Raw genomic sequence first — 17,736 nt, forward strand, 5'->3', positions numbered from 1 at the left:
CATGCAGTTCTGAGGAAACTCTGGTTCGAGGGAGATAATGTGGTTCGCTGTCAGTCATGAAGCCATGAGTCACACCTTCTCTCCCTTTGCTTCTCTCATTATCACTGTGTGTGCAGCAGCGGAGAAGCTCATCAAGTTGAGAGTAAACAGACAGCTCCAGGTAAGGCCAGCTGGAGAACATTAGGTCTTTTCAGTGGAGTTGCCATTAAGTACAGACGAATAACAAAACACCCTCGACTGAGCTGAAGGCGTGAATTCTCATTTTCTTCAGAGAGTGGGCTTGTGTTTGATCTACGATGAATATGCTCTGCAAAAGAGATGGACAGTGACAGTGTGATTGTCTTGATATAATAAAAGCGGCCACTGAGGTGGGAGGTTATCCTTTTATCCTTCTTCTTTTTTAAACATCCCAGTTAAACATCCTCTTTATCGTGGTAATGATGATGATATATATGCGTCTCGTCTATTTGTGCACCACAAACTTTGACTCATTTGCACACTTTGTGCGCATCACTGCTTGTTCTTGACTGTATTTTATTATGTTGATTTTGATAATACAAGCTGTGCCGTTATCAAAGTTGCAATGATACTCTGCAGCTGGTTCCTGAATGTGTGTATGGCCAGAGACCATAAAATGACACCGTCTTATCATGCTTTTAACATAATCTAGATGTCTATAAATCACTTCAATCACTCATGTTTTTGGATGTCAGTTTGTGTGTGTGTGTGTGTGTGTGTGTGTGTGTGTGTGTGTGTGTGTGTGTGTGTGTGTGTGTGTGTGTAGGATGCCCTTTCTCCTGCCTGTCAGTACATATACATATATACATACAGTTCTCACTCCTCCCACTGACATCCCAGTGAGAAGCAGCTAATCTGATTATCTGTTTACTGATTTATTTCTCTTGATGGTGTTCACAGGTTTTATGTAAATTTAGCTGAGGATGTGCTCTTTTCATTTGTCACCATTTATCAGCAAGTCCATCCGTCGTTATCCCTTAAATCTAATCTGTGTGGGAGAGCTGCATATTCCCTCAAAATATCAACAGTCAATCATCATCAAACTGTCTCGATTGATTGATCTGTGTAGAATATACATGATTAACTTACTCTAATAAGAACAAACTGCACATACCATCATTTTGATGTCTATGGAATTTGGAAAGTAGGTCATATTCATAGATAAATGCATGGAAATATGAATTCTTTGTGGTTAATCTGTGTACCAGTGTACACATATTATGATGGTATTATAGACCACCACTTCACCCATTATGAAATGGCATTTTCTCCTTATATAGTCATGAGTTAACTGGGTTCAGTCTTAGTCACAGGGTTTTCACAAATGAACACAGGGTCAGGACCCAAAACCTAACAGAGACAAAATGTCAAACATATACAGATGCACATGCAGGTACCATGTTACTGCTGCATATGGCTCATTCTAGTGCTTTTTTTTTAGTGCTCAGAGAGTGAAAAGAATTTCACTCTTACGTTTCTAACCATTTGGCACACTTATTCAAAGAGACTTACAGTGATTGAGCTCAGGGATTCTTGGGCTGGACACGTGACGGACTTTTAATTTGGAGGCCGGCTGTTGATCTCATGGTTACAGGACAGCTTGATCACATTGTTGCTCCGTTATTTTCAGAGGCTGACCATTTCAAATGAATGATTCCATCTGAACACCAATCATTCTCTGCTGTCAGAAAATACTAAATCAATGATATGAAAAGAAAAGAAAGAAAATCTCTGTATGTACTGCGATATGATTTACATAAATGATTAAGGTAACAAGTGTTTATTTGCACAATTAAAGCAATAAGAAATAACAAATTCTTGAACAGACAGTGATGTGTCTCTTCTTTCAGTACAATAAATAAAGTTTACAGAAATTCCTGCAACATGACAACATTGAATTGTTGAATATTGACTCGTATAAAGAAGATTGCTGCTATATTTGTATATAAAAACAAGTAGTGTCCTGAATTTATAGATATTGTAATAGTAAATTACTGCTCACTCTCTTGCTCAGTAGATTGTAAATCCCTTTGTCAGTTCTCTTAACTGGATATATTGTCATGACTTACTGTTCAAGTATGATGTGATAACTTTTATTAAAACAGATATACAGTTTGCAGATAAACAGTAACTTTGCTTTAGTAGCCAGTAAAAATAAAGTCTCCCTCACTTGATTAGTCACTGTATAACTGCTAGATCGACCACAAAAGCAGTAACAACAATTTAAAAACCTATCTCCATTAGCTTTATGTTCCAGTATTTCTTTCTGAACCTAATTTTTAGATAAAGGAAAAGAGTCAAGTTTCAAACACAAAAGCTCAGAATTTATTTCTTGATGCTGTATCTATCTTTTTCTCCAATAGTTCTGCAGATGATTAATCCCGTGGCACAACAGCGAGGTGTATGACTAACTGAACTCTTCTGGGATCTGCCCCGGTATCCTGAAGCCAGTCTGTCCGGTCTGATCCAGAGTGTTTCTAGGACTGGATGTGGCATAGCTTGCTTGTGTCTCTAATGTGCAGCTGGTCCTGTGGAGGAACTGCAGGAAGTTCTCGTGGCCTGAGCCCTCGTGGCTGGAGACAGCCAGCTCCACTGGCCGGGCCGAGTAGCAGCGCCTCAGCTTACAAAGCTCCTCCCGGATCTGCCGGTTGAGAAGCCCGTAGAAAAATGGGTTAATAGCAAAGGAGGAATATGCCAGCCAGGTGACTGCTTCCTCCAGGTCATCAGGAAGGTTGGACGCTGCATCTATTGTCAGATGGAGGTGGAAGGCAAAGTAAGGCAGCCAGCAGATCAGAAACTGGCCAACAATGACCACCAGAGTGAGGGCAGCTTTACCACCACCAAAATGACGATCACGCATAGTCCTGCGTGGGGCGCTGCGGGTTGTGATGATGGTGGTCTGGCTGTTTATGGAGTCAGAGCGATGCTTCAGTTGACTGTTTGTCCATGAGGGCAGAGGTCCATGCTGGCGGGCGGCCACGCGGGCCACCTTATACACATTGCAGTAGACAGCAAAAATGACAACAGCAGGCAGGCAGAAACAGGTGACACTGAAGAGCACAGAGAAAACTCGTCTGTGATCGCTGTGGCTCCAATGCAGCGAGCAGTGTGCAGCACTGATGGTGTTCAGGCTGCCGTAGGACGGCCACCCAAACACAGTGGACAACCCCAGTATGGCAGAGGCCACCCACACCATCGCCATGACAGCAGCGGTCAGCTTCAGCGTCATCTTCACCTCGTAGCGCATAGGGTGGACGATGTAGTAGTAACGCTCCACACTGATGGCTGTGATGGTGAAGATAGAGGCAGCTATGAGGATTACATTGAGGAATACGTAGACCTGACACTCCAGCACAGTGAACACCACATCAGCAAAGTACGGAGAGCTGGACACAATCCCAAGAGGCATGAGCAACATGGCACACAGCAGGTCCACTGCACACAGGTGACAAACAAAGGCAAATTTCCTGAGGTGAGGGGCCTTCATGACAACAACCAGAACAGCGGTGTTGGCCAGAAGTGCCAGAACATTCAGGGTCACCATGAAAAATATCCCCGCCAGGTCCTTGAAGCGTGTCTGGGGGTTGGGAAGGGCGCCCAGGTGCCTGCTGGGAGCCGAGGGCATCGGCGCCCAAGCGGAGGTGCTGTCATTGTAGTCAGGGGTCAGAAATGAACTGTTTTCCTCCATGATTCATAATAAAGGTTTCAAAGTACACATCTCTATTCCAGACTCTCCCATTGTTCAGTGATGAGACTGAAGGATCCTACAGACGTCAAATTCACAGCTGTGAAGAGAAAATAAAGTCCATTAAAACAGGATATTTAACATTTATGTTCAATAAACACTTAATGAATTGCATTAACAGTTTTTTAATATATTATTTAACATGATATAAGATGATATGGTTAACTTGTTTGCAAACAGCTACTTATTTACATATCCAGCAGATACAGAGTAACATTATCATTGTTATCGTTATCGTTATCTTTGTCTTTGTATTTGTGTCCACCTGATAGACACTGATGGAGAGAGTGGAACCAAAACAATACAAGCTGCAGGCCATGCAACCACAACGATGAGTGGAGCTGAGAGGAACTGCAGAGGGAGACGGTCGACAAACCTCTGAGGGTTCGTCATATGAGCGAGTCCAAGTAGCTGCGTGCTCCATTGATGATATAAAAATCTTGAATATAGCCGCTTTAAAGACACAGCTGAATGTTATACTAATAAAACAGCTGATATGACATATGCATGAAGTAACATTTAGCAGTCTTAAAGGTCTATTCTAGCAATTGAGTATTCAACTTCCATAAAGTTGGCGGTTCTTTAGAGACAGATTTAACAAATAAATCGAAGCAGCGGTGAGTGAGATCTTGACTTACAGTTACTGGTAGGGGTCATGCTCAAAGAATCATAGATATCTGCATGGTAAGTATCTACAACTTTTAAACTCCATATGTGTAATTTGTAATGCAGGGTTTCTGTCATAAATGTGTAGTCTATACAGACCTAAGCTGACATAACCCCGATGACATCACAATGACATCAACAGGATTGGCAAAGCTCCACCAGGGCCACAAAAGACGTCCGTGTACAGACGGCTGAATAATACTTAACATGACAAGTAAACTTTATGCACTTTATTCATCATTTTTCCTCCCACTTATAGTGACTGATGTCAAGTGTCCACATATTAATATGCACAGATCCTCCCTGCATTGTCATAACGTTAAAGAGAACACATACTGTACATGTACTTTCCTTAAAAGGTGGTGGAAAGTTAATCAATAACTGTTCATATTATTTGTGGGAGTATTTTAGAGGCGATGCTCTCTCTTTTTCTCCCTCTCTCTTTAGTGAGGAAGAGACTTGATCAATAGGAATAATTCATGGAGGGCACCCTGTCTCTCCTCCATCCGTCCCCATCCTTTTGAAATGAAAGATAATGAGTGAGCTTGTTTTAGCCCAGCTGCAGGGAACTGGCTGGATTGATTAGTATGTGTTCAGTGTCACCCTGCACCACACCATCAAAGAGGAAACCTCTCACCAGGACAGGTCTGACCCCCCCACCATCATTGTGGGGGGTTTTCTCATGAAAAACAACAAGCAAGCATTGACTGAATATATATTATGTGTTTACTGTAGTTACATTTTCATTGAACGGATTTAATTTGATACATCCTTATGTTGTGGCCTTGAAATGCAGCTTCCCATGCATTTATCCACTCGTCTTGAGCTCATAAACATAATCGGGTTTTAAATGCATGACGGTGTCCTAAATACATGTGCTTGGTCACTGCCAGTGATCCACTGATGTGCTCCCCTGCTGTAATCTGCTGGTGCACAGCTATTGGCATGCCACGTTTGCACTGAGATTTATCCCCACGAGGGACTAGTACATGTACATTCTCGTGCACATTATGTAAGGGTGTCCTCATTTTCATATCCTTAAAGTCCACGTTGTACTTTTGAAGGGGATGATCATTTTCAGCCACCAGTTTATTTAGTTCTTTAAAGACTTTTGTATTTATTCATTCGATAGAAAAACATCCGGTGCATTTTTCCTCTGCTGTAATTCTTCACTGTTACTAAAAAGAAATCAGCATCAGCAAATTATTTTTATACATTATAATGAGGATGATGGGAAGTATGCAGGTCATTTAATCCCTCACAAATCTATGTTACTGTGCATTTTAGCCTACGCTGGGAAACCTGTTAATCCAACCCACTGTGGTGACCTTTTTAATTATACTAATAATTTTATTGCATGTAAGTTGATATGTTACAAATAATATCATTATGTTTGATTTTATATCAAATAAAAAATAATGCCAAGCGAGAAATATTCAATGGATCAGTGATCTATTGTGATGAAAAAAAATTAATAGAATTTGTTTGAATAGGTGTGATCTAAGTTAAACACAAGAAATGTGACAATGTGAATTTCATTAATCCAGGATATAGTCACAGCACTTTTGAGGGAAAAAACAAGAAACACAAGGGATATTGGATGAATTGCAGCATGTTTCAATGGCTGTAAATATTCTGATATTGTAATCATAGGTTTCAGTTAGGAGATAAACCACATACCAGTGAATGACAATTAGCTCGAGATGTCCACATAAAGGAGGAGAGGCTGCAAAAATCAGCGCCTCACTCCATATGTGATGGGTTGAAGAGTCGTTGTTGTATACATAACTTTTTGTCTGGTTTGTTATCCCTAATGCTGGAAACAGTCACAAATGAAACTTTTAATTATTGATAACACTGGTCAATAACATCAGCTCCCTCTCTTGGATGTTTTAAGGCCCTCGTGCTAACTCTCTGGAATATTTGTCTGCAAGTTCATCAGTGGTCATAATTCCACCAGATTTATCCCCTGTAGAAAATTAGGTTCATCTATCCACAAACACTGATTTAACTCTGTCCAACCAAGAAAAAATAAGTAGCGCTTACATGAAAATTGGCTGTAGTTCCACCAAAAAGTTTTTCTCAGAGTCTTGTAAAGTTGAGCACTTCCAAAGCTTTGTGATGGCTCATCTCTGAATCCTTGAAAAGCTCAGATGTTGTTTCCAGGTGTGTAGAAGTGCTGATCCACCTCACAGAGCCCTCTCAGGAACTGTGCTGCCATGTTGGAACTTCTGATGAAATATGTATTTTAGTCAAAGAAACAGAAGATCCTTGAAGGAAAAAAAAAAAAAGAAAAAAAAATTGGTCCCCAGGGAGCACTGATACTGACAGAGAGAGAGGTGATGTGTTGAGTCCAGTGAGACAGCACAGCTGGCTTGAAGGGAAAGGAGGGGGAGGAGCCAGCAGTGGGTGATTGTTCACATCACGTCTTTCAAGAGAAGACGACTCTATCAAACCGCCACCCCCCACCCCACCCCACACACACACACAAACTCACACTGTCTTTCATCAGTCAGTATGTGGCAGTGACTGTCACACACTGTCCACTATGCCTCTGCCTGTCACACATGCTCCTCTATTCTCCTCTCCAGAGATTCAGAGAGAATGAAGACACTGAAGTATTGCTCTCGGATTTGCTTTGTCCATTCACCATTTTACACACAAAACACTTTCTTCTTCCAATGGACTTAATCCCATTTCTTGATTTTGTAATAGCACCTATCATCTCACAACAGCTGTGCCCTTTGGGTGAGTGAATCAATGCTTGCAGAGGTGCATGAAATGGAGCTCAGCACTGACATCTGTTGGTTGCTGGGAAAACAAACCCATATTCCCATGAGAGCACAGGACAGCACTTTAATGTGGTGATGCAAGGAACGGATGAGAGTTAAGATAACACGAGGACATCAGCTCAAAAAGTTTATTGGCCCTTACGTAGTGAAGCACAACAAACAGAGATGTGGTGTAACTGGTGTTGTGGATGCAGGAAGATTAATTATCTCTTCAGGCTTATTCTAAAACGGCAACAAAAAGTTCTAGAAAGACAATATCACGTGATGTAAAGCACGATTTGTTGTGAACAACAAGGTACAGATGAGCGCTCTGTTATTTTAAACATCTCCTACTTTCAAACACACAAAGGCCAGCTGATTAAAATGCAGTAAGAATGATCAACTTCACAGACCTGTTATTTGGACACATCCACTTACTACCTCAGATTAAATAAGAACTCTCAGTTCCTAGTTTCACCACTGACGATTATACGTGACATTTTATAGTGTTGCTCAACGGCTTGGTTGGGTCACCAGGTTAAACTTTACACTTTTCGAACATAAAGTACAACAGACAAAAACAGTCAAGGTTAAAAAAAAAAAAAGAAAAAAAAAAAAAGTTGATTTCAATACTGAATAAACTAGATGTGGATTTTTTTTTTTTTTTTTTTTTTTTTTTAAAAGGTAACTTCTCACACATTTCTATCAGAAATTAATAACTGGTGATAAACAAATGATGGCAGACTTGAAATCCTATAATTGAGAGTCATTTCTCATCGTTTCATTTTCAGGCAGCAGTGAAGCATCTTGGCAAAAGCTTTGATCAATAATCGCTTTGTTTTCAGCTTTACCCAATCCCAGCCTCTTCTTTAATAGTTTGTCCTCGTTATTCAACTTTGTCCGGATTGCAGTTTTTATTTGGCTGCTATCAACACCGAACTTGGCTGCCACATGATCTGGAAAAAGAAACACCATCATCAAAGTTTTAATCTCCATTTTGCTTTCAAATTCATGTATAATGAGCGGGACTGTGTGCTTATAATTCAATGTTAAGCAAATGTTCTTTATCTTACCAATTATACTTCTCAAGATGTCAGGTGGGAGTTGAGGCTTGTGACAATCCTCTCCTGTAAAGGTGTTCCTCCGGCCCTGCAGAGAGTGTGTGGCCAACGTCTCTCTGTCAAAAAGTATCATCAGCAGCGCTGAAGTGTACTTCTTGTAGTCTGCAATCTCTGCAATGCGCTCATAAAGATTTTTTGGTACTCGAAGATTTTCAGCGAGAAACAGGAAGTTGAGGTCGTCCTGAGGGCAAAAAAAGAAATGAGAAATGTTAGTTCCAAGCGCTAATGAGTTTAATCTTCACCAAAATTGTAGTTATTAGAAAACAAGGAATATTTGAGGGGCTGACCTCTGGGATATTATGGACCGCTCTCATCTCTGCCTCAGGCTCAGTCAGGAAAGAGAGGGTTTCATCTTGAGAGTTTTGTGGTGCAGCTGTTGCCTCGCCTCCCTGGAGAACGTGATCCAGGGTGACTCGTAGTTCATGTGCTGTGTGCCTCATCTGCATCATGAGAGTGTTCATCTCTGCAAAAAGTGTCAAATCAGGTTTGAAATGCTGAAATAAGAGCGGGAATATTCAAGCTGGAGTGCAGGAATTTCACATATAAATTCAAGCACTTGCTAAATGAGCTCCCGAAAAACTGATTAGGGCCATCAGCGGCAGGTAAATCTCTGTACTCCACATTATATCAAAGTTTTAAATCTGGTGTCTGTGGCGGCATTACTGCGCCGGCCCATTGGTAGCAGTGTGCTTTACGTCAGCCAGCAATGATTGGTTTGCCAGAGCTGAAGAGGGGAGCAACTGTAGCAATGGAGACAGAGTAGGCTGCAGCAACTAGGAGTATAATACAGGCTATGGCGGAAAAACCTAGGAAGCATCCAAGAAATTTCTGATGCTCTAAAGAAACTCGTTGCTCAGAGGCGAAGGAAAGGACAAACAAGGATTTCCATTTATGTGGTGTTTCCTCATTAGAGAGCACTGTTTGTGTAATTACTCTCATTGCCAGAAGGGGGAGACAAAAGTTCCGCACTGCAGGTTGAAGATTACTGTATTGTAAGTGTACAGCCTAGCCTCAGAGCTGTAGTCTGGAGTTTTGGAATAACATCATAAATTATAATTACCCCTTCAGAACGACCAAAACTCTGTGAAAGAATATAGTTTCGCATTTTGTTTTTCATGCGACTGATCAATTACATTTTAATCTTTACTTACATTATTATCCAAATGTTATTTCTAAGCCTTCTCTACACCTCTTTACTGGTATGTAATTGTGGAGGAGAATAATAAATCCCCTTTCTTTAATTTGGCCAGACATTTAAAGATTTTCAAATTTCCTAGGAAAATTTCTAGAGTGATCAATATAATTCAGTACTGATTATAATTAAAACAGAAATGTCCCTGGAAGAAAGGTCAATTTAAAGACATTCATTCATCAATTACTGGAGACTTGATTATCAAAGTATGTCACAGGGAATGCGCCACTGTAGAAAAATCTTCAGCTGACCCTCTGGGTTACACTACTGTTTAATTACAACTATTTAATTGTAAATCTTAAAAATGTAATTGTAATTAGCATCAATTAACAAGTGTAATTTCCAGGAACCTTCTTGGAAATTATTCGGAAACTATGGACATGTAAAATAAAGCATTACCTTTATTTTATTTTATTTTATTTCTTGTGCTTAAACTTTTAAGTTGTTTTAGTCGAAGAAAAAGCATCAGCCTTAATGAGTCAGACATGTTTAATCATACAATGTAACCTCCTATTCATGACATTAAATCCTCACATTTAACAAATGTAAGAGAGAGAACATGACTTCAGTGTAGAGGGGGGCTATGATCAAAATTAATCACTTACAGTAATTTGACTGTGTGGCCTTGACAGATATATTTTAAGCATATTAATTAAATTAACAAGTTATCTTTTTCCACCCACCTTTCAGCTCCCTCAGCTCTCTCTCTGCCAAAATTCTACACCTGCGTTCATACTTGAGTTGTGCCTGCAGTTGCTCTATTTTCATGAGGAGACTGATGGTGTCTGTTCTGATGCCTGGACTTGCAACATTTTCATCGTCAAATTCAATGGTTTCACTCTGTCAAATGAGAAGAAATTATATCAACGCTCCCATGCATGGTAAGGTAAACAGCTCTTAGTTTTAAGCACAAATAAATACTCATATCTCTCACCTCATTGTTGGGAAAAGGTGAGTAGCTGGGCTCGTCAGCCAGCCTGTACTTATCCTCCACTGGATCACAGCCAAACTCCTGTGACTCTGTGCCGATCTTTATCATCTTCATTGGCGGGTGTGCTGAAGTCGTTCCAGCGTCTCTCTTGGGTGGCATGGGGATATAATAAATAAATAAAAAAAATCTGGAGAGAGCAGAGATGTGGTCAGTTGACTCATCAAGGGCTGCTTTCCTGCACAGGGTGAAGTCAAACTTTGAGTCAAACTTTTTCAGTTGACTTGTTTATTTACGGTTTCTTTGAAACTCAGTCATGCGACACAATAATGAAAAGTTAGTTCCCATTGCACGCCCCCCACCCCCTTCCTCCTCAACCCCACCTACTAGCGTCCGGATTGCCTCCACCTGGAGACAGTGAGTGACACAACCTGTCTCTCAATACATTATCAGTACATGTGATATTCAATGTTAGGCGTGTTCAGAGGAGGCTCACCTGGCCGTTCAGCTCGACTTCAAGGATAAAATGTAACGACACTCACTGAGGACAAAGACAGCGCAGTAAATGGAAATACTGCGTAGTAGAGGAAGTAGTAGTACTACTGCAGTAGTACAGTACATAGATCCTCATACAACTACGGTTCATTTTGAACAGCCGCGCAAAACGTTTGCGGTTAAATATGTGTGAAATACTGCCTCTATATTTATCTTTTACTTTATATGGTTCACATATATATAAGATCGTTGTGTTGAGAAATTTATATTTTTACAATTATGTGCGGAACAATTGTGCGAAAACTTATTCCCCGAGGGAAGTATTTTCCCAAGTACAGTTTCCTGCTCATGTAAATTCTTAATTTAACCAATGGGAATTCAGAATCTTAACAAAAGGCGGGACAAAGCGAAGCAACCGTTAATATCAACCAATCAGCGTCTGTGTTCAAACCTAACTTGAGTATTCTGTTCGGTTGGCGTGTACCCATGTGGGTTCAGTGTTGACTTGTGGAGTTAACTCGTATACTTTGAAACGCTACGTGTGGTGTTTCACCATGTCGTCGTCTTTTTTTGTAAAGGCAAAAGAAAACCCCAAATTATCCAAAAAGGGGAAAAATACACCAGTGACTAAACGAAAGGTAAGTTAGCTGGAATCTTAGCAAGCAAGCTAAATCAGCAGGTTAACTCATGCGACTGACCTGATCTAACATGCTGTTCAAACGTCTTTTTACACTGTTTCAGGAACGAACGTAACCTTTTTATTTATCACTACAAACCCTCTGTTTTCTCCTGATGCAGGGTGATGGGGATTCTGCTGCCAAGAGCAAAGTGAGGGCGAACAAGCCCACCTCCAAATACAACGAAGAGATTTCCAGCGACTCTGAGACAGAGGGGTGAGTGTCTGATGTGCTCACTTGAGGTTGTGCATCGATGACATGGTTTTCTAGTAGCTGTGAAGTTATTGTTTTTCTTTGCTCAGTCCCATAGTGCCCAGGAAGAGGCAGTCCAATGAGGATAATGAATATGCAGAAACGCCACAGGAGAAGAAACTTAGGTTAGCCAAACTTTACCTTGAACAGCTAAAGGACGAAGGTAAGTCTGTTTTATCCATGCGGCATGCTGGTTTAAAATTACAGTCAGTGTGTGTATGTATTGTATTTATTGTGGGATATCTGTTCTTACCAGAGGAAAGAAAAGCAGAGGAAGACGACTTTGAAAGTGACCTGATTGCAGGAAGACTTGAAGAAGAAGTGGTAAGAATCACTTACATTGTGGAATTCATATGTAAGATCATTTACCATACATTGGTCTATGTTATTGATATTGGTGTGTATGTGGTTCTCCCCAGCTCGAACAGAAAGGAAAACTCCAGCGACTTATTGCCAAAGATGTAAGTGTGGGAATTTTCATTTCTTAAGTTACTTTTGCATGATGGGGGGGGGGGGAAGTGTTTATAGATAAACTGACTTTTATTTGATGATATGCATTTTAGCTCATACCACCAGATGCTTCAGAGATCCGGGTGTTAAGAGGACACAAACTTCCAATTACCTGTCTGGTCATCTCCCCTGATGACAAGTGCATCTTTTCTGCTGCAAAAGACTGCTCCATCATTAAATGTTAGTATACAGTGAAATACTGAGAAGCCTTTATCCTATAGTTGCAAAAGCACATCATTTGATTTTGCAGACTATGATCAGTTTTGTTTTTATCAAACTTCAGGGGATGTTGAGAGTGGGAAGAAATTGCATACAATACACGGTGGAAGGAAAGGTACAGAGGATCGCCATGTTGGACATACAGCCCACATCCTGTGCATGGCCGTATCATCAGATGGAAAATACTTGGTGAGTAGTGTTCTCTCAGTATATTCTGCTTTTGTCCCTTTTTTGGGAAACCTGCATAACCTGAGTCAGTCTTGCCAAGAGCCTCATCATATGGTAACAGTGCCCACTTTCTCCACATCTTTTTAGGCCACCGGAGACATGAACAAACTGATTATGATTTGGGAGGCAGCAACGTGTAAACATCTTTATAAATTCACAGGACACAAAGGCCCTGTGTCGGTATGCTTTCCCTCTTTCTCCCTCCGTTGCATACATCTATTTTATTTTTATTTTAACAGGTACGTAGACTTTACCGTAGTTCTGACATCTTCCTGTGAATCATATAAATGTCTTTTTCTTCTCAGGGTCTTTCATTCAGGAAGGGAACTCATGATCTCTACAGCGCCTCTCATGACCGCTCAATCAAGGTCTGGAATGTGGACGAGAATGCATATGTGGAAACTCTGTGAGTAACCGAGAAGATCATTCGTGTCACTGCCAAACACTTGCATTTGTCTTGAATATGTGAATTTAACTGTGATCTTCAATCTCTGTAGCTTTGGGCATCAGGATTCTATCACAGGACTGGACAGTCTGAGCCGTGAGCGCTGTGTGACCGCGGGAGGACGGGATCGCACCGTGAGGGTGTGGAAGATAGCCGAGGAGTCTCAGCTCGTCTTCCACGGCCATGAGTGAGTCTCTTCCTGTCTGTTGGCCGTATTTTTCTACTAGCAACACAATGTTCTACTGAAGCCTCCTGCTGCTGGTAGAATGTAAAGTAAACTGTAGTGTGGTGTATGGTAATGTACCATACTATACTGTTGTGAAGTGTAGAGTAGTATAGTACACTATTGTCTAGTGTGGAAGGCTGTAGTCTGGTATAGTGTACTGTAGTGTACTATTGTGTAATACAGTATACTGTAGTGTAGAATACTTTAAGTTATTGTTGTATATTGTAATGTAGTGTAGTATACTATAATATCCTGACTTGTAAAGGCAAATATCAGTAATTACAGAAACAGTGAAGTTGAGGAACAAGATTGAATTCTGAAGGCTTGTGACTGTTTGATTACTTACCATTATCACTCTACAAAGCATCCGTAGCAATAGTTACTGCACTCCAGAGAGCACTGGGAACGTGAAGTGTCTGCCTTTTTCTTCTTCAACTTTGTCCATTTGAAACAACGTAACAAGATATTTTAATTGATTAGATTTAATTAATTAAGTGATTTAAGCTCAATCACATCGAATCTAATGAAGTTCATTAGAGTGAGAAACTACAGTTAATGCATCTCTGCTAAGCTAGAGTAATTAGATTCCAGCAGGTGTAGTTTATCTGGTGTCGCTCCTGTTCTCCATTGTGATTAGCTTTAGCTATTGTTATTGCCATTGTTATTTTTGTGGTATGACAAACTCAGCTACCAAGATAATGGACTTCTGTTTTCTAAATCTTGCTACTTTTACATGCTTTTTTGGACCAAATATGTTGCTACCACATTTTGGTTTTGCAGCGCTGTAGAGTGGAGTGTAGTATAGTATAGCATAGCGTAGTATAGGTTTCCAGAACAGAAAGATTTAATTTTCATTGTCCAACATCTATAAAGAATCCCAGAACTTTGTGAAATCAGAATAGTTTTATTTGATTCTGCAGAATCGATTTTGGTAGAGAACACTCTCATTTTATTTCTAATATTCAAGTATATGTCATAACCTCCTATGATGCCTACAGAAAGACTGACATCATCCACTACTTTATTATTCTGTCCTCCTACAGGGGTTCGATCGACTGTATCCAGCTCATAAACGAGGAGCACATGATAACAGGAGCTGATGATGGGTAAGACATCAGTTGCAGTTTAATTTTCTGGGATCTCATTGTGCTTACAGATCCACTCATGTGTCTCCTCCGTGCCCTCTCTCAATTTTCTGAACGACCTCAGCTCCGTGTCTCTTTGGAGCGTCAACAAGAAGAAGCCTCTCAGCACCGTGAAGAAGGCTCACGGTTGCCATGGTGACGCAGAGCTGCAGCAGCCTCATTGGGTCGCTTCAGTAGCAGCGCTTCACAACTCAGATACCGTCGCCTCAGGTGCTTCTGGCTGTGAGAGTCCTCCTTGCCGTCCTTTTACTAACACACGTTGATATGTGTAGGACGCATTAAATTAATCCTTTTTACTGTTTTGCAAATGTAACCAACATAATTAATGCATTGGTCCTGATCAAGTGTCCTACACACTTACAAATACAACAGTGGGTTCACATGTATTTACATCAGCTGTACTTAAGATGCTCTGCTGTCTATAGTTAACAAAGTAACAGTGGTTCTTCTGTACAGGTTCACACAACTCACAGGTGCAGCTCTGGAAGTGCGGCCAGAATTACCGTGGGCTGGAGCCTCTATTCAGCATCCCAGTGGTAAGCTCTTACCTGCTCCTCACTTTTGTATAAAGGTCACATCTGCATAAGATGTGTGTGTATTCACATCATTTCCAATACTTTCCTGGCAGCTTCCTCATTTGCCATTTCAAAATATCATATTTTGTCTCTCCATCTGCTTTCACTCTCAGCCCGGTTTTGTCAACAGTCTTAAGTTTTCGAGCGCCGGTCAGTTCCTGGTGGCAGGAGTTGGACAGGAGCACAGGTAAACGAACTAATGTTCATGTTTCCTGTAGAGTTGCCATTAACTAATTAATGTCTGTAGAGGTTCTCGTTAGGTGAATTAAATGTCCACTAGATGGCAGTTTCAATCAATTTATCAGCCTCTGCCACATGTGATGAAAATGCATTTTACTTTTATTGTTTCAGAGTTTTCTGACAGTGCAATGACATCAGTTGACTGAATAACACTCAAGAATAGTTATTTACTTTGGGAAATGTATTGCTTGATAATGTATATGTTAGGTCTTTTTCATTTAGCCGAATACAAGAAAATGACTTTTACAGATGTTATGTTTTATTATTTACAACATAAAGTGGATCATTAAAAACCTGCCACATACCTGAAAATTGATGAAACAGTATGTGACAGTTTGTAAGGTTATAGATTCTAGCTCACTGGGATAAGAATAAATCTCTTCACTGAGCTCAGTATAAACAAACATAATTTTCCAACAGTAAGATACAGACTAGATGAAGGTAGCCTGCATGTGCCATAGTTGTGAAGTCATGTTGCAGAGCTCACCAGACAAGTAATTATACTATAAATAGCCATATTTCATGCTACTTGCTCGGCCAGCTCACCGTACTCTGAATGCGACATCAGAGTTTCACATCTGATTTGATGAATAAATTGAGACCCATCTGCACAAACCTGATTTAAAACAACTCAAAAATGTGGTTTAAATGTGATTTTCAGATTGAATTCATTACAAGACATTTTCTGCTGCCTGAAGTTAATAAAAGCACTGATCATAACCTGAAGGATAGTGACTCCAGTCATTTCCAGGAACTTGTGTAATACCCCAACCATCAGTCTCATCAGGTCAAACTGGGAGCTGCATCCAAACTTGACTTAGGTAGTATTTGCTCTGACGTCAGTGTCTGACGGACATTGATTCACTCCTTTCAAACAGTTGGTATGGAGAAAGGTTTGAGGCGCCACAGGGAGATGTTTAACCATTAATGTTTATATTCAGACATCTTCATCTTGAAACTTAACTGGAGTCTGAAACTGCAAAGCAGAGTGCATCATAAAACAGGATTTTATCCCTTTTCCTTTCTGTTTCACATTTTGCTTCTGATTCTCTGATGTGGTCTGTTTAACCTTTTACCTTTGACTCTCCATTTCTGTTTGCATTTCTTCAGGTTGGGCCGATGGTGGAGGCTAAAAGAGGCCAAGAATGGGATCTATGTTATTCCTCTCAAAAGGAAACCTCCTAATCCAGAGGAAGCAAAGATGACTGAGTAGTGGACTGTTAAGTTTCTATTCTTTTGTAAATTAAAGTTTTAAAAACTGCTTATGTATCACTGTTTATCCACCAGCTTATTTTTTATTTTTAAAAAACTCCTTTGTGGAGTGAGTTGTTAATACAGGTGTTGGCTGTGAAACTCAACCCAAGATTTGTGTCTTGTCATCTTGTGATCCATCTATTTTGACTTAATAATATATATATAGCTATATAGCTATATAGCTATATAGCTGACACTCTGTCCAAGTGTCTGATGGGAAAAGTAAACACTTTTTTTTTTCTTTTTTTTTTCAACCTGTAGCTGCTTCTCTACAGGTTATTGTCGGCTTGTCTGAGCCAAATGTAAAATTGCCATTAACTGTACAGGAGAATCATTCATCTCTGTTGATAGAGCACCTGCAGGATGATTTAAATCTTGCAAAAATGTAACTGACAAAAGAGGTTTTAACAAGAATTAAGACATTAAACAGCTGGACTGAAACAGAGCATATCAGATATTGGGTAGCTTATATGATTTGACTGTAGCTATGAATAAATGGAATTTACAGTAGCATAAGTGTACTGAACTCTTAATTACATTCAATAGAGTGATCCATCAGGGTAACATACTGGGGAATATTAGCCATTATTGATGACAATGTTATATCAGAGATGACAATTAATTATTTAATTAATTAATCAAAGCCTGTTTAATTTTGCATTTGCACTTGCTTCAGTTTTCCTGCAGGTGTCCTCTTGGGCTTTGGCAGAAGTGTAACTCCTTTTCACTGGTTCTTTTATTCATCATATATCACGTACATAACATAGATGTTAGGAGGGAAAAATCAATATTTCTATTTGTTTACAGTCAAACATCGACAGTGACAGTCCATTGTGAAGTCTGAGTTGACAGTAAGTTCACTATATGTACATTTAACGCACACAAAAACAGACCGGACAAACAGTGGGCAGGTTGTTTACAGATGGTTATTACAATTTAATATCAGGAAACTCCAATCAGTATAAAAGATGAAAAAGTCCAACTTGGGTGAATACTTTTTTTTTATAGGCACTGCACATGTATAATTTC

At 40.0% G+C, this 17,736-nt stretch overlaps 3 protein-coding genes across 4 annotated transcripts; 1 reads left to right on the forward strand and 2 right to left on the reverse strand.

Annotated features, from left to right (window-relative positions):
• Positions 1 to 1,766: 1,766 nt before the first annotated feature.
• LOC111657870 (putative G protein-coupled receptor) lies at positions 1,767 to 6,826 on the reverse strand. Its single transcript, XM_023410206.2, has 2 exons — positions 6,476 to 6,826; positions 1,767 to 3,803 (listed from the first exon to the last, which is right to left on the reverse strand). The coding sequence occupies exon 2, from the start codon at positions 3,704 to 3,706 to the stop codon at positions 2,426 to 2,428; it is 1,281 nt and encodes a 426-aa protein (XP_023265974.1). The 5' UTR covers positions 3,707 to 3,803; positions 6,476 to 6,826; the 3' UTR covers positions 1,767 to 2,425.
• A 509-nt stretch (positions 6,827 to 7,335) lies between these two features.
• On the reverse strand, positions 7,336 to 11,080 carry LOC111657850 (uncharacterized). Its single transcript, XM_023410179.2, has 6 exons — positions 10,938 to 11,080; positions 10,448 to 10,631; positions 10,197 to 10,353; positions 8,609 to 8,784; positions 8,274 to 8,502; positions 7,336 to 8,156 (listed from the first exon to the last, which is right to left on the reverse strand). The coding sequence occupies exons 2-6, from the start codon at positions 10,601 to 10,603 to the stop codon at positions 7,954 to 7,956; spliced, it is 921 nt and encodes a 306-aa protein (XP_023265947.1). The 5' UTR covers positions 10,604 to 10,631; positions 10,938 to 11,080; the 3' UTR covers positions 7,336 to 7,953.
• Positions 11,081 to 11,380: 300 nt separating this feature from the next.
• On the forward strand, positions 11,381 to 17,217 carry rrp9 (ribosomal RNA processing 9, U3 small nucleolar RNA binding protein). 2 transcript variants are annotated; one of them, XM_023410190.2, is made up of 15 exons: positions 11,381 to 11,574; positions 11,735 to 11,829; positions 11,916 to 12,028; positions 12,122 to 12,189; positions 12,285 to 12,326; positions 12,429 to 12,555; positions 12,659 to 12,783; positions 12,910 to 13,002; positions 13,128 to 13,228; positions 13,320 to 13,454; positions 14,537 to 14,599; positions 14,703 to 14,860; positions 15,095 to 15,174; positions 15,327 to 15,400; positions 16,564 to 17,217. In XM_023410190.2, the coding sequence occupies exons 1-15, from the start codon at positions 11,491 to 11,493 to the stop codon at positions 16,664 to 16,666; spliced, it is 1,461 nt and encodes a 486-aa protein (XP_023265958.1). In that variant the 5' UTR covers positions 11,381 to 11,490; the 3' UTR covers positions 16,667 to 17,217. The 2 variants fall into 2 exon arrangements, with proteins under 2 accessions (XP_023265958.1, XP_023265959.1); XM_023410191.2 differs by having other exon boundaries at positions 11,383 to 11,574; positions 14,703 to 14,848.
• Positions 17,218 to 17,736: the final 519 nt, after the last annotated feature.

Source organism: Seriola lalandi, unplaced genomic scaffold, assembly GCF_002814215.2.
Source record: "Seriola lalandi dorsalis isolate HSWRI2012SDOR001 ecotype SW California unplaced genomic scaffold, Sedor1 jcf7180002054416, whole genome shotgun sequence".
NCBI classification, from domain to species: Eukaryota; Metazoa; Chordata; class Actinopteri; order Carangiformes; family Carangidae; genus Seriola; species Seriola lalandi.